The following is a 15,651-nucleotide window of genomic DNA, read 5'->3' as shown; positions in this document are numbered from 1 at the left end:
GTGTAAGCAAGTGAGTATGTGAGTGAGAAAAGGCGTGAGGGAGTGAGTATGTGAAGGAGGGATGGAGGGAGGGAGGGAGGGAGGATGTGAGTGAGCATGTGAGGGTGTGAGTGTGAGCAAGGGGGTGTGAGCAAGTGAGGATGTGAGTGAGCAAGTGAGGGTGTGAGTGTGTGCCTGAGTGAGCAAATATGCAAATGAAAGTGTGAATGGGTGAGACTGCCCCAACTCTGGCCAGCCTGTCTGGCATGACTAATCCCAGGGCCTGGGAGGCTGACACACTTGAAAGAGGAGCAGGAGGCCACGCGACCCAGCATTCGCCTCTGAAACGGGCCGCGGGCGGGCGGGAGCCGTCTAGGTTCTGCGGGGCCAGCAGGCCGCTCGGGACCCCGGGAGACGCTGGAGAGGCGAACAGACGGCGGGGCCAGGAAAGCAGACGGAAGCGAGGCGCGGAGGCCGTCAGCTGGTGCCTGGTTGCCCCCGTGTTATGTTCTCTTGGTGGTCCTCTCACTCCCCGGTTGCAAATTCACCAGAGTTCACAGGCACAGGGAACCTGAGCCCAAGAGAGCCAGCGCCCGGCCCGGCAGGCAACTACCTGGGTCCAATAGCCACGGCATGGATTTGCTGCTCTTTTCAAATATGTACACACGAACTGTTCTGTAACAAGTGCATTTTGCAATGTTAACGAATTCACAGCACTTTTTGTCACAATGTATCACCATGTATTTTTTTCAATCAAAAGACACAAGCACAGGGGCCCCTGGGAGGCTCAGTCCTTAAGGGTCTGACTCTTGATTTTGGCTCAGGTCCTGGTATCAGGGTTGTGGGACTGAGCCCCACGGTGGGCTCTGCGCTCAGATGGGAGTCTGCTTGAGAGTCTCTCTCTCTCTCTCTCTCTCTCTCTCTCTCCGTCTCCCTCTGCCCTTACCACCCACCACCTTGTGGTCTCTCTCAAATAAATAAATCTTAAAAAAAAAAAAAAAAATATATATATATATATATATGAAATATATAATCACAATTACTACCCCGTGGGACTCCCTAACATTTTTATCAAAAAGGGAACCTTGAAGCACCTGGGTGGCTCAGTGGTTGAGCATCTGCCTTCAGCTCAGGACATGATCCCGGGCTCCTAGGATCAAGTCCTGCATCAGGGTCCCCACAGGGAGCCTGCTTCTCCCTCTGCCTGTGTCTCTGCCTCTCTCTGTGTGTCTCTCATGAATAAGTAAATAAAGTCTTTAAAAAAAAAAAAAAAAAAGGTGGGGAGAGAGCCTTGTACACAATATGGTCAGGAACCACTCCAGTCTGTAAATTAACTCTAATCTTCCTAAATTAGGTGCTTAAGAGCCAGGGTCTGCACGGTCTTCTTTAAAAACAAACAAACAAAACAGGTGACTCAGGATCCCACTGACAATACATTCATACTTTCAACATTTAATAAGTGCCAACTACATGCAAGACACTGTTTTAACTAGTGGCAGTTTCATGGAAAACAAAGTAACCAAGTCCCTGCCTCCCCAGAGCCGCCCTTTATGAAATGGAATTCTATTAGGGACGTGGAAGAACTAGATCCCAGGGGAGGTTCTACCCCAGAAACAGCCCTTCTCTCAGCCTTTCCTCATCAGACACTGAGGCAGCGGGGCTTCAGAAGAGGCAGCAGCATGGAGCAGGGAATCGGAGTCAAACCAAAGAAGACAGAAGGGATCTTGTGTGAAGTTTGCACCTGTCATGAGGAAGATTCTACTCCGAGACTCCTGAGCCTAACAAAGACCAGTCCTAAGCATGTTGCCTGGTACCCAGAATCATCCTCCTCCAGAGGAGAGGAGAGCAATCTACTGAGCTATTAATGATTAAAACCAAACCCTTTCCAAGGCCTATAAGTCTCCGGGCTTGTGTTCTGTGACTTTGGAATGTTTTAAATATGCCTCAATAAATCAGTAAAGTTACCCCCACTAAACAACATATACTTAACTAAAATCAAATAAACAAATTGATACATGTGTTAAAAGATGATTTTCCACTAATGGCCATCAGTAAAGATGCTAAGGAAACAAATCAACCACAATATAAAAACTAGGCTACTAGAAACAAAAAACAGTTCAAAAATCATATCTGTAAAGGAAATACTAAAATCCTTCTCCAATACATGGTTGATTCCAGTAGAATTATTTTGTATTCACATAAAGGATGGCAACTCTTATGTGCATGTACTGGACAAAGTTTATTCATCTGCTTATGTTCAAATTGTAATTTGTCACCATTTGACCTTGAATAAGCCACTAAGCTGCTAAACTCTCACTCTCCCCTTCTCTAAAGCAAGGACAGCATAGGAACTAAATCAAATAATATGGTAGAAAATGTTCTTCTGAGGTGCTGCCCTCTTTATCATCAAAGACTTATTACTCAATCCTTTGAAAATTGGCAATGTACATAGGCAGTATAAGGCAGTGCTCCATTACCCAAAATATCCGTTAAAACCACCTATTTCCAGAGCATACTGCTATCAAGTAGATTACCAAACAAATGACCCTTTTCATTTCTTTTATATGAATTACATTCTTTGGAGACTATCCACAGGACATGCCTAAACATCTACCATCAAAGTAATGTGAACTGAAAAACCACAATGACAAATTGCTAAGTCTAGTGGTGCCCGGCCATTTGGTATGGCATCCTGTTCCACAAACACTAGTTTATGCTGCTCATTCACACGTTGCTCACGATCACCAGTGCAGAATCCAGTAGAGTGCCAGGGTTGTGCTGCCTCTCTAGTATTCCCACCAACTCTCCTGACTGGATTTCACATCTGCAGATGCCAGGAAGACAAGGGACCAAATTTGGAGGGCTGCAAGTTTTAGAGGTGAATGTTTTCACTTTGTCTTTTCATTTCATAAAAAAGTAAAGGGATTGTTTTAAGGCTATTCTGGACCCTCCAGGTGACCATCTGTAACCATATACTGCCACCCCGGAATGTATTTGTACTAAGTAGTGCTAACTAGTGCTATTCTCACTATCAAGGCTAACAGGAAAAGGAAAAAACACACCTGGCACAACAGCAGAGACCACATGACGTCATCTGGTCTCCCAGGAATTGGAATAGGAAGACTTGGGGGGATAGGGGGACAACTGCCTTCCCAAGGTGCTCCAAGGAACAGGTGGGCTCAGCTCAAAAAACCTTTAGGGCCACACTGACACTGAAGCAGCATCCTGGCCTCAGTCAGAGTGTATCTTCCATCTCACCAAATCAACCACGCCAATCTGGATTTTCATTGGTCTTAGGTTGAGTGTAAGTTTTAATATTAATAGGTTTTGAATTGGAGTTGCCAAAGAAGAATAAGAAGTCCACATCGGTTTGTATTCAAATGACAGAATAACAATAATTTAAATCAGTAGGGGTTTCTAGGGATCTGAGATACTTTTTTTTTCCTCTTAGACTGATATATTCCTTCACTCTGGGACAGGTGGATTTACAGGATCTCTCCCCCTGTACCCCACACCATGGAAACACTTTTCAAGGGAAATCCTTTGACTCACATACCTCTCTACCCAGCAGAGACAACGGCCCCGGCCCATGTATTTTTTTTTTAAGTTTATACACATAGAAAACATAGTCAAAAACCCATCACACCTTGTTATTACATGGATTCATATAAACCGGAGCCCAATTGTGTCTTTGGAAACAACCAAATCTACTGGGAAACACATGTTTTATAAGCACCTGCATCAGGATGATGATCAGGTTCCAAAGCACTGGTCTGAGGGCTGCAAGAAGTAGGCATGAGTCACTCTGTCATCTACAAGGTCTGGCTCTTTAAATAAGGAAATACAAGACTCCACAAGCAGGAAACCACATACTAGGTAGTGCTATCGACACACGGTGCTTAAACACAGCAAGGCTCTGCATGGATGCAGGGCATAAGAGGATGAATAGCTGGGCCAACGAACACTGACCATATGCCAACCACACATAATGTGTACTGCCAGGCCTTTAAAACCAGAAAGATTTTAAAGACAGAGAAACCGACTCCTAGAAATTTAATCTAGTGGAAAAGACCAACAGGAATTAAAATTCTGGAGAGAATAAAATAAGTGCTGTAGAAGGGATATAAGCTCGAAATCTGCATATCATCCTTTTGTATCACTTTTACAGATTCTATCCTCTACTTTCCTGTATCATTATAATTGTAGTGATCATGCTACCCTTTTTAATGAAAAGGTGAAATAACTTTTATTAAATGCAAGCTTCTTGAAGGAGATTAATTTTTTCATGGCATTCTTTTTTAAAGAGATATTTATTACAGTCAATTATTCTTGATGCTTTAAAGTATCTCAATAACATTCAGATAGGTTAGATTAAGACTCTAAAAGTAACTATCCAAGCCTTACTTAGAGTCTCCTTGATAGGAATCAAAGTGACAAATGTAAATTAATACCCTAATACTATGATCCTCTGGCTGTGTATGTGTGTTGTGTGTGTGTGTGATCTCTCTACAACACAGGCAGGATATTCTAATCTTTACATTTGAAAGCTCATGTGCCTTAACTTGTCTGCCCTACCTTTACTGAAACTCCTATTCATCCCTCAAGATCCAGTTTAAATATTTACCACCCATGCAGTCATTTAAATACTCTTTCAGACTCCCAAGAAATTTGTGTGTTTCTCTAATATACTGCACTTCACATTGCACTGAATTATTTATAAATATATTTCTCCCTCCAGATTTTGAGATCTTTGCTGCACTGTTATACACTCAGCACAGTGCCAGGCACAGAGTAGTTATAGATGTTTGTGAATGAATGAGCAAACAAAGGAATTGATATGAATTAACACACGATTGCAAGAATCAATCCCTATCCTAGAACCAGAATTATTCAGGTTGCTCTTAAATCATATGATACACACTAGCAATGTAGTTTTTCCTACTGCCATATTCTAATAAGGGGATCAGAATTCTAAGTTTTCTGAAGAAATATGACCCCGTTGACCTCTGGCCTTTTAGATATATTCCTAAAATAAACTTGAAAACAAAAGAATTACACAGACAAAAAGAGAAAACTTATCCCAAAATACATTTTAAATTAATTTTTGCTATATTTTGCTTTACTTTTTGAGTGGAAATCTGCTATTTCCTCAATCTCCTATTAGCCTTCTTCTATAACTCTTTTCAAGGTTTCCCCAATGTTTAGAAACAAAACATCTCCACTTTAGTTTGCTGAGCTTTACACAACTTCATATAGCTAAAAATTCTTTAAGCTGAAATTTTTAGTGTACAATTGATCCTTGAACAATACAGGGTTGGGGCACTGATCCCTGTGCAGCTGAAAATCTGCATATAACTTCTGACTTCCCCCAAACTCAACTACTAATAGCCCTAGGTTGCCTGGAAGGCTTGCCAATAACATAAACTAATATATATATGTATGTTATATGTTACATACTACATCCTTAACAATGAGGTCAGCTAAAGAAAAGACAATCTTAAGAAAACCACAAGTAAGAGAAAATACATTTACAATATTGCAGTGTATTTATTGGTGGGGGGGGGGAACACCTGCCTGGAAGTAGATTCACCCAGTTCAAACACATGCTATTTAAGGATCAACTGTATTTCATAGCACAATCATTGCCTGTTTCTTTTTTTCTCCTTCTCCTAGTCTTATCACAATGAAAATGTAACATTTCAGTCACTCCTCATTTCCACTGCCACACCAGACATGATAACCACAAACCCAACAGAAAACATGATACCTAGTCACAGCGGAGCACAGATCACATCTTCATTCCCCTCTCCTGCCTTAGGTAGAGACCAAAAGGAAAACCACCTGCTTTCTTGCCAGCTCTATACGTAAGGGGCAAAAAGATCTTGCTGCATGAACACTTCGTGTACATAGAGAACATCGTGCATTAGGCAGACAAGACTTGAGAGTAAAGCCTAAAAAATCCAAGCCATAAGTTCTTGAGATCCAGAATAAGAAAAGACATCCCAGACATCCAGGTCAAGCTACTCATCTCACAGATGAAGAGAACAAGAGCCCAGCACTTCACTGGTAGTAGAGATAGAATGAGAGCTCAAGTCTCCTGACTCCTGTTGCCATGCTTTTGCCACTACACTCTTTTTCCAGCCTCAGCCTCATCCCCCTTGGGCTGGACACACCAGGGACAGCATATCACAGCCTAACTCAGGATGGGAATGGAAGATGGGGATTCTCCCTTCCAGCAGAGTTCTCAGTACTGACTGTGTACCTGACCACACAAGCAGACACAGTGAGGTCCATGCCCATGTGTTTCATGAAGCATCAAAACAAATCGCAATGCTTAGTTCATTTCAATCCAACAAGTGTTTATTGAGCACATACCATGTGCAGATGCAGGCAAAGTGGTTGGTGAAAAGTACTGAATGTTCTGCTACAGCTCACGGTTGCTCCCCTTTAAAGGATCCATCCACCCTGGGATGCCTGGGTGGCTCAGTGGTTGGGCGTCTGCCTTCTGCTCAGGCTCAGGGCATGATCCCAGGATCCAGGATCGAGTACCACATCAGGCTCCCTGCTGGGAGCCTGCTTCTCATTCTGCCTATGTCTCTGCCTCTCTCTCTCTGTCTCTCTGTGTGTGTCTCTCATAAATAAATAAATGAATCTTTAAAAAAACAGATAGATAGATAATAGATAGATAGATAGATGATAAATAGATAGATAAATAATCCACCCTGAGAGGTGACACTCGTATAGAAGTTTTGAAAGGTAATGTTCCCAAGAGTGTGGCAAATGGACTGGAGAGGGAACAAGCTGGATGCAGACAAGCTGCTACAGACACTCTTCCACTCTTCCTTCCACAAAGGAAATCACAATTTGGAAAATTATTCCTTATTATACTTTCCTCCCAGCAGTTTCCAAGCCTGAAGATACTCTTTACAGGAGAAACTGCATTTCTCAAGTGTGGGAGGAAATGGAGGCCTTTCCTTGGACCCACCCCACCCACCCCCTTTGCCCAGCTCAGGTTCTGTGACTGTGGTTTTCAGACAGCTGTGTCACTTGCTGGCCTTGCAGCAGTGGGCCCAGAAGCCTGCTCCTAGCCACTCACTCTGTGCACTCAAAAAAGCCCAACACTAGGTAATCAGACTTCCCAGAAAACATGCCAAGATGGGTTCCCCAGCTCTCTGCCCCCACCACAGGCAGAACCATCGCGGACATTGATTGAGTCTACACTCAGGGCACCTTCTAGAGTCCACACTCTGTTCCCAGCCTGTGCTGCAGACTGAAGCATCCAAAGACAGAAGAGCCCCCAGAGGAGAGGAGACATGAGCAAGAAACCACCAGAAGAACCCAGACAGCAAGATGAGGCTCGGCTGGACAACAAACATAATGCCACTGTGCTGAATTCAAAGTTGCATGCTTTCCTTGTCAACCAATCAACTGCAAGAGGCTGTCATGCTGGCAAGTTCATCTGGAAGACTGGTCATCTCTCTCCAGGGGAGGGTACTCTGCAGGGGCATGCAAGGTAGTCCAGGGAACAAATACAGCCTCCATTTGTGTTTACTCATTTGTTACAACCTTTAAAAATGTTTACCTTAATATGAGTCTTATAAAATAAAATAATCTATATGAACTATATTTTATATAGAAAAGCTTTAAGTAATTTAATATACACTGTTGAAATCCATACTCAAAACAAATTTGTTTTGCTGGTGGTATGTGATCAAGAGTCTGGAGATGGTGATGATAAACCACAGTCCCTTCCACCCACTGAAGTTTGGATTGTGCCCTACACACAAGAAGCATTTTACCGAGTTCAAATGTGACCAACTTTATTTAATCCATAAATTAAATTTCCATATACCTAAAAGTGAAAAAAAATGAGGGGGTGACAAAAGGAGAACATTAGTTTATGTTTTAGAAGTGTGAAAGCAGCGGCCCCTGGGCAGCTCAGGCCTTAAGCATCTGACTCTTGATTTCGGCTCAGGTAATGATCTCAGGGTTGTGAGGCTGGGCTCTGTGCTGGGTGTGAAGCCTGCTTAAGATTCTCTCTTTTCCTCTCCCTCAGCCCTCATCACTCTCCCTCTATAAAAATAATAATATCTGTGAAAATTTCCTTATACCTTGTAGCTTTGCACTTAAAAGTGCTGACAAAGATAATTTAGGCAGTAAATAACTTTATCTAAACCACGATCTGTGTTTAAAAAAGCTAAACCCAGGATGCCTGGGTGGCTCAGCAGTTGAGAGTCTGCCTTCAGCTCAGGGCATGATCCCCATCCAGGAATCAAGTCCGGCATTGGACTCCCTTCGAGGAACCTGCTTCTCCCTCTGTCTATGTCTCTGCCTCTCTGTGTGTCTTTCATGAATAAATAAAACCTTTTAAAAATAAATTTAAAAAATTAAATAAAAATAAAACGCTAAACCCAATCCTATGCTTAAAAACATATTTTAAAATAATCTATTCTTTCAAGAAAGCTTTAAAAAAAAAAAAAAGACAAATATCTAACAAAATCTACACTGGTTAGTGTAGATTCAAATTTTACCAAGACAGAGAAACCAGTCTTGCATCATTAAAAGTGATGTGTGCTATATTCAAATTACACAGGCCAGTCACTGTCATATGGAGTGTCTGAGTAAAAGTTTTGATACTACTCCAACCCTTGCATGTGTGTGCACATGCACACACACATATATTTACTTTATGTGGACAGGCAAGGAATATATCTAGAAAACGTTTATCCTAATTATATATGAAAATCCCCTTTATTTCTGTCTCCCATTCTGAGTTTCTTTTAATTTTTAACTTTTTGTAGTTTCTAATCAAAGTTCTCCTATTGTAGATAACATGGATTAAATCCTTGGCCACCAGTAATGGCCAGGAAAAACTAAAGGTTGATTGCACTACAAGCTTTTTGTTGAAAACTTAAGTTAGTATATATAGTAACTAATAATCTATGATTCACACTCATCCATTTAGCAAAAATGTATTAAGTTCCTACTGTGTAGCATGCACTGTGTTTTAGAAACCTGCTAGCACAAGTAAAGAGATAACAAAGATCTAATGTCAGTACCCTTCTCTCAAAGCAGAAATAGGAACTTTGTCTCATTCACTGTCATCCCTAAGCACATGGAAGCACCTGGCACCTGCTAGGCCGTAATAAATACTTCTTCACTGCCCCCTTCAAGGAGCCTACAACCCAGTAGAGATGGGAAGTGAGACGGGGGAAAAAAGAAACTCATAATATTTGCAAATAATTATAATATTTTTATATTATTATTCACGTACATGAATATCTGACAATAACTTCCATTTCCCTCTTATCTCTACATAATGAAAGTCTTATGTAGCTCAAAGAAAGGGTTTATACTCACAGCATGGTTGTCTATTTCTAGTTTTAATTACACTGCTTTGCAAAGCTTAGGAGAAGATAATTTCAATTCATTTCAAAAATAACTCCCATTCAATACAAGAAAAGATGGAATTTTTCACACTTGTGAATTTTTTATTTACTTGATAATTAAAATGGTTTGGCATATAAATAAAGCATTTTCTTAGAACCTTTGGTCTAGTGAAGAGCCAGGGCTGATATCTATAAATAAAAACAAAGTGGTTTTTCTCCAAAAGCAAGAACTTCCAAACAGATTCAGTTTCATTTCTAGATATTTACAACCTAGAGAAAATGCAGTTCGAATCAAATGTGAGGCATAAAGATTGGCAAAGTCTCTCACAGTACTTACTGATCCATACAGCTCTCCCTTCTCATTCATCCCGAGGTAGAGTCCACTGTCCACGCCTCGAATGCTGACCAGGCCCACTGCTATACTGATAAATTCCAGAATGCCTGTAAGACAAATGGCAGAAGGCAAATGACAGGTCAGAGCACAGAGCAATTCCTTAGTCTCAACACCCCTAGGACTTTTTGAGAGGACACTGAGCCCAGCTCCCAACTTGGATAATCTCACACTCATTAAAGAAGTCTCTTCTCTTAAAACCACCTTCTACAAGAGCTGATTTTTCAATTAAACTCTATCTTATAATAATGACACCAAAAGACTTACCAACACAAAACATAACAAAACACTTTAAAAATGAAAAAGCTAGTATTTACAGATACCCTAAGAAGTGACATAACAGATAAACCAAAATACAACTTCTAAATAAACCTACAAGACTACAATTTAAGAGAAAGCAACTTACTCCCACTTTGTAAATATGAAATTAATTATTTGCATATGTGTACATATATTTTTGTATATATTTGGACATATTCTATTCAGAGAATGGTCTTCTGTCCCTAAAACAGGAGTACGAAGTGCTAACCCAAGACCTGATTGGTGTCTAAGGAAAATTATCCAGATCTTTATTGAGCTCCATCTGAAAAATTATAATAGCCTATACACATCCCAAATATTTCTGCCTGAACAAAGTATTGATTTTTGCTGTACTTATCTAAGCCTCAGAGAGCTAGTTAAGCAATTAAGATAACATAATATTCGGGGGGGGGTGCTGATACCAAAAAAAATGCTCTTGATGTAAAATAGGCATGGAAGACTCTACCCTAAAATCAAACTAACATAATGATCCTCTTTTTTAGTTTCCCCTTGCTTACCTCACTAAGAATAACAATACCTAAGCTGGGTATAAATCCAGAATTTTATGGCCATACAACAGCAGCTTTAATTTCTCTAACTATATTATTGTTTTAAGATGATTACACAACTGTATATTTGGGACAATGCTAATATTACTTGTGCTAGCCATTTGCTCAATTTTGTCATAAAGTGCTACATTTTGTGTAGACCTCGAGTTAACACATACCAAATACCAAGTTCTTGTATCAAAAATATCTCAAATATTAAAAAATTCACTTATATTTAAAAGTTTAGGAAAAAACTAAGGATAACAGTATGCTATAGGCAGTCTCATGTGACTAATAAAAAAGCACTTACATGTATTTTTAAACAATTAATTTTGCAACTCTCACAAAATAGACTGTGTGGCAATCGAAAGAAGACATGCACTACATAAATCTAATGAAGCAAAGGGTTCCAAGACGATGTAAAAAAAAAAAAAAGAAGAAGAAGAAGAAGAAGAGAGATTTCTTATAAAGGGGTATTCTTAATTCTTTGATAAGCACAAAATGTAACAAATATCTTGGGTTTACATTTTATAGAATATCTATCTGGACATGCAAGACTATTTTCATAAAATGTGAAATAGTGTATGGAAAAAATATAAAGAGAAATTACACATTGTATTTTGGATCTAATAATCCCCAACTCTATATTGGGAGATGGCATCTAAAAGCAGCTAATTTATTACTAGCCTTCCCTACCTCACAAAGCAAATGGAAAGATAAATAAGGAAACATTTCCATAGATTTATTTCACATGAGATGCACTCCCTTATTGACACAATATTTCATTTCATTGTGCTATTTCTGATTCTTATGATTAAAAATAATTTAGGGATCCCTGAGTGGCTCAGCGGTTTAGCGCCTCCTTCAGCCCAGGGCATGATCCTGTAGTCCTGGGATCAAGTCCCGCATCAGGCTCCCTGCATGGAGCCTGCTTCTCCCTCTGCCTGTGTCTCTGCTTCTCTCTCTCTGTATCTCTCATGAATAAATAAATAAAATCTTTAAAAAATAAAAATAATTTAAATCATGGCATTTTATTACCATTAGGAGCCACATGCATATGCGGTGTGTTTTAACTACCTGAAAACACACCACAATATAGGTCGGGGTGATCCTGAAATTAGTGTTAGGAATTCATTAATGTCCAATTTTCATTATAAAATGAATGATAGGACTCATTTTACACCCAATGAGGTCTGACCACTTTAATATCCCATGTCAATGGGGAAGGGTTTAATCACAAAACTAAAAGACACTTGCATCTTCCAACAGGGTCTTTCACCTCTCTGTTTTCCCTAAATGGGAGGTAGCTCAGCTCAGAGAACTAATCATGAATATTCATCATCATTGCCCACCAGGCCCCAAAACGACGGGGTGTGTGTGATCTTACAAAACCATCTGACTAGCTTGTCTTCAGAACAACAAGAAGACTATCAATAACCACAACAATGACAATCATAATACCTTGAACACTTGAGTATTTAGTCTCTGCCAAATGAGAGGCCTTCTTTCACTTGATGCTCAGAACAACCCCTGACATTACAATATTTTAATCTCCACCTCATAAATGGGGACATTGAGGCTTAAGGATGTTAAATAACTTGCCCCCAAGCAATCAGACACCAAAGCCTATGTCCTTATGGATTATGTACATCTTATGATTCTTTTTACCTTTTTTTCATGTATCCATGATTTCTGTACCATTTTTGCATAGTCATTTCCTTACTAGTGACTAGAAAATGTTACCTAGATCAGTCTCCACAGACCCAAGGAGTAGGACTAGAAGTAGCAGAGAAAATGAAAAGCAGGTGAGTTCCTGGGGCTGTCTATGCTCTCTCATCATGCCAAATTTAGGAAGATGGGCATCCCCTATGTATGCAGACTATTCACCCAAATTGTTTATGTGCACAGAATTAACCTCTATTAAAAGAGTTAAACACTGAAATTATTATTATATATTTTAGAAGGTATTAAGATATCTATCTTGTTTCTTTCTCTAGCATCAACAAGATCTAGCATCAACATCTTGTTGATGCAAGAAAAAGAAACAAGATAGCTGTTAATTCATATGCACTGACTTATTGGATCAGCAAACTATTACTGGGGAGCCTGGGTGGCTCAGCGGTTTAGCACCACCTTCAGCCCAGGGCATGATCCTGGAGACCCAGATCGAGTCCCGCTTGGGCTCCCAGTATGGAGCCTGCTTCCCCCTCTGCCTGTGTCTCTGCCTCTCTCTCTCTCTGTTTCTCATGAATAAACAAATAAAATCTTTTTAAAAAAATAACTATTATTGAGTGACCATAAGCCAAGAAACGTGCCATTTGTTAAATATACTAAGATGAATAAGATATAGCCTAAGCCCTCTATCCACAAAGAACTTACCATCTAGTGCAAGGAAAGACAAACAGACAAATATGACAATAATGTGATAAAGGCAGCAAGAAGAAGATGTTTAGGGTATGGCCAGTGTCCAACAATGGGTAGCTCACTCAAGTTTGGGAAGGGAAGTCAGAGAGGGCATCCTGAAAGTGAGAAAAGTTTTTGAGGAGCTCTCTATGTAAGAAGGAACTACCTATATAGTGACCCCAGGTGGAAAAGATTTCATCATCTCAACCCACCATCCATCTCTCTGCAGCTCCTTGAAAGACAGAGACCTCAGAAGAACAGCCCAGCCTTTTATGAGGTCATCCCAGTGACCTAAGGGCAAGCACAACACCTGAATGTGTGAGTCACAGCATTCCCCCACACACAGAGAGAACACCAATGTTGTCAAGGTCAGAAAGACCTGGCAACCTGGCTCAAGATCCTCTCCGCCCAGATTGAAATCCTTATCATTCCTGGTACCATCTTGTCCACAATAAACTCTATAACTCTACCAAGTCAAGTAACCTCTCCCTGGGCCTGAGCCAAGGGAGTGCTTCCAACCACACTTATTTGAGTGCGGACCACTCCCCATGTTATCTGTTTGCATGAGTTTGCAGTACAGAGGGCTGCTAGATCCGGAGCAACCCAGGAGAAGGTTTCTGTGCAGCAACATTTCAATGTTTAATGAGCAACAGGAGAGGAACGAAGGAAGGGAAGAGTGAGGAAGAGGAGAAAGAAGACTGGAAGAAGGGAGGGAAGGAATGATGGGATTGTGCCCAACATTACAACCTTGGCCCTCACATGTGTACTGTGGTGGGCTGTCTCTCCTCTTAGGCAGACAATCAAGACATCAAGTCAGAAGAGTCATAGTAATGGGTAGTGATGGAGTGACAGGGGAAGCACAGGTTCGGTGGCTAGTGGCATTTGGCTGTTCTCTTTCACAGCCGCCAAGAGTTCCTTTGAGGATGTGCTCACTGGGTGGGCCCAAGGGGGGGGTGGTCTGATGGGGTGTGAGGTGATCTCTGGTCCACAGGAAGGCCAGGACAGTTCCTGGGACCACCTCAGGCAAATGACCACACCAGACTTTATCCTTGCTCCACAATCACTAGGCATGAGCGGTCAGCCCAGGGCTCAGTTCAAGTAGACCATTAACCTAAACGTGGCCCAGCTCCCAAGAGCCCCTCCACATTGAGCCTCATCCCCAAGGCCATAATGAGGCCAGCCATGGCCAATGGGAGGGCAGGCAGAAGCTGCTCCACTCTTGGCCCATGCCAAACAACCCTCAGGCCTAAGAGCCCCCAACACTTAACAGAGCTGCATTCTTTAGAGGACAAGAATGTATGCAGACTGTGGAGAGAGGCAAGACGGAGCTTTCCAAAACAGATTAACCCCCCTCCCTCCGGAGCTCCCTGCTCACCCAGAGAATCCCACACCAGGGCTGCCAAATCAATCATCTCAAAGCCCCAGATGCAGTAAGTCTGAGTCTGTAGCAACTAGAGCAAACCTCAGTTTCTTTAGGAAACGACTGACTACATGGGAGTTTGCAACTCCAATTTTTCAAGAATCTGAACCAACCCGGAAGACAACACCTTCAACAGGAAGTCTTTCCTTCAGTGAGGTATTGAGCATGCAGCCCCAGGCCCTGCTCCTGTGGGTCCTGATGAAGCCTGGCCTTCCTGGCCTTTTGGAACCACCAGGCCAGGCCCAGAGGCGGGGCGGGCGGGGCGGCAGAGACGCAGCCATCTTTCCACGAGTCCAGCGGTCAAGCCACTCAGGCTTCCTCGTGCCAAGTTACTTAGCGGATCAGGACCAACGCTCACTTTTTTATTATTCTGCATTACCACTTCCTCAATTGATTTTCTGCTCACTTTTTTTCCGTCTAGCAAGTGCTTTAAAGAGAAAAAAAAAAATATATATATATATATGTGTGTGTGTGTATGTATGTATGAAATGAAACCTCTCACTCCCCCAGCCGATTACCCAGAGATACAATTCCTTGTCCCTTTTCTCCGTGCTGCACCGCGTCTCCACCTCACCGCCCCCAAAGGGAAAAACAAAGGGCTCCGTCAAGGTCCCACCTAAGTTGTCTGCCGCTGCCGCAGCTCCTGCTGGGACGCCCGTGGGTCCCCCGCCCCCAGTCCCCTGCACTGCCGCTGCTGTGTCACCGCCGGGCTTGCCAGCAGCTGCAGTCACCTGCGGCTGCCTGGGGGAGGCAAAAATCATTTCTCCAGCACGTTTCCTTCCACCAGTTCACTGCCCGTAGAAATGCACCTTCTGTTTAATCAAGGTGTAAGCCCACCCCCACCCTCGACCCACGGCTACTCTGTTCTAGGGAATCGGAAGAGAAATCGGGGTGAAGACACAGCGCCCTGGGGGAAGCTGCAGAGACGGCAGGGCGCGGGGCAGGAGAGGCTGCCGGGAGCGCGCCCGAGCGCCAGGTGTGGCGGAGCTGCCGCAGCCCCGCCGCCCCTCCCCGAGCCGGAGCCCGAGCCCGGAGCCGCGGGCTCCCGGGCCCTCCCCTCGCGCTCCCCGCGGGTCCTAGCGCCGACGCGCCGGCCTCCTCCCGGGCGGGGCTGAGAGCGCGGGCTGGAGGCTCCCGGCACTCGCGCCTCGCTGCGGAGGTTGCTAATATTGGGACCTGCCGCAGCGGTGGCGGCGGGAGACCGCAGCACTGCTGTCACCC

General features: G+C 42.6%; 1 protein-coding gene across 1 annotated transcript in view; it reads right to left on the bottom strand.

The window, feature by feature from the left end:
• FGF9 (fibroblast growth factor 9) overlaps window positions 1–15,651 on the bottom strand; it is a 31,739-nt gene that overhangs the window by 12,204 nt on the left and 3,884 nt on the right. Inside the window, exon 2 of the mRNA XM_055317345.1 lies at window positions 9,706–9,809. Coding sequence (XP_055173320.1) covers window positions 9,706–9,809 — 104 coding nt within the window. The remainder of the gene's footprint in view (window positions 1–9,705; window positions 9,810–15,651) is intronic.

Source organism: Nyctereutes procyonoides, unplaced genomic scaffold (genome assembly GCF_905146905.1).
Source record: "Nyctereutes procyonoides isolate TBG_1078 unplaced genomic scaffold, NYPRO_anot_genome, whole genome shotgun sequence".
Lineage (NCBI taxonomy): Eukaryota > Metazoa > Chordata > Mammalia > Carnivora > Canidae > Nyctereutes > Nyctereutes procyonoides.
The sequence above is the reverse complement of the archived record's forward strand: the minus strand, read 5'-3'. Positions and strand labels throughout refer to the sequence as shown.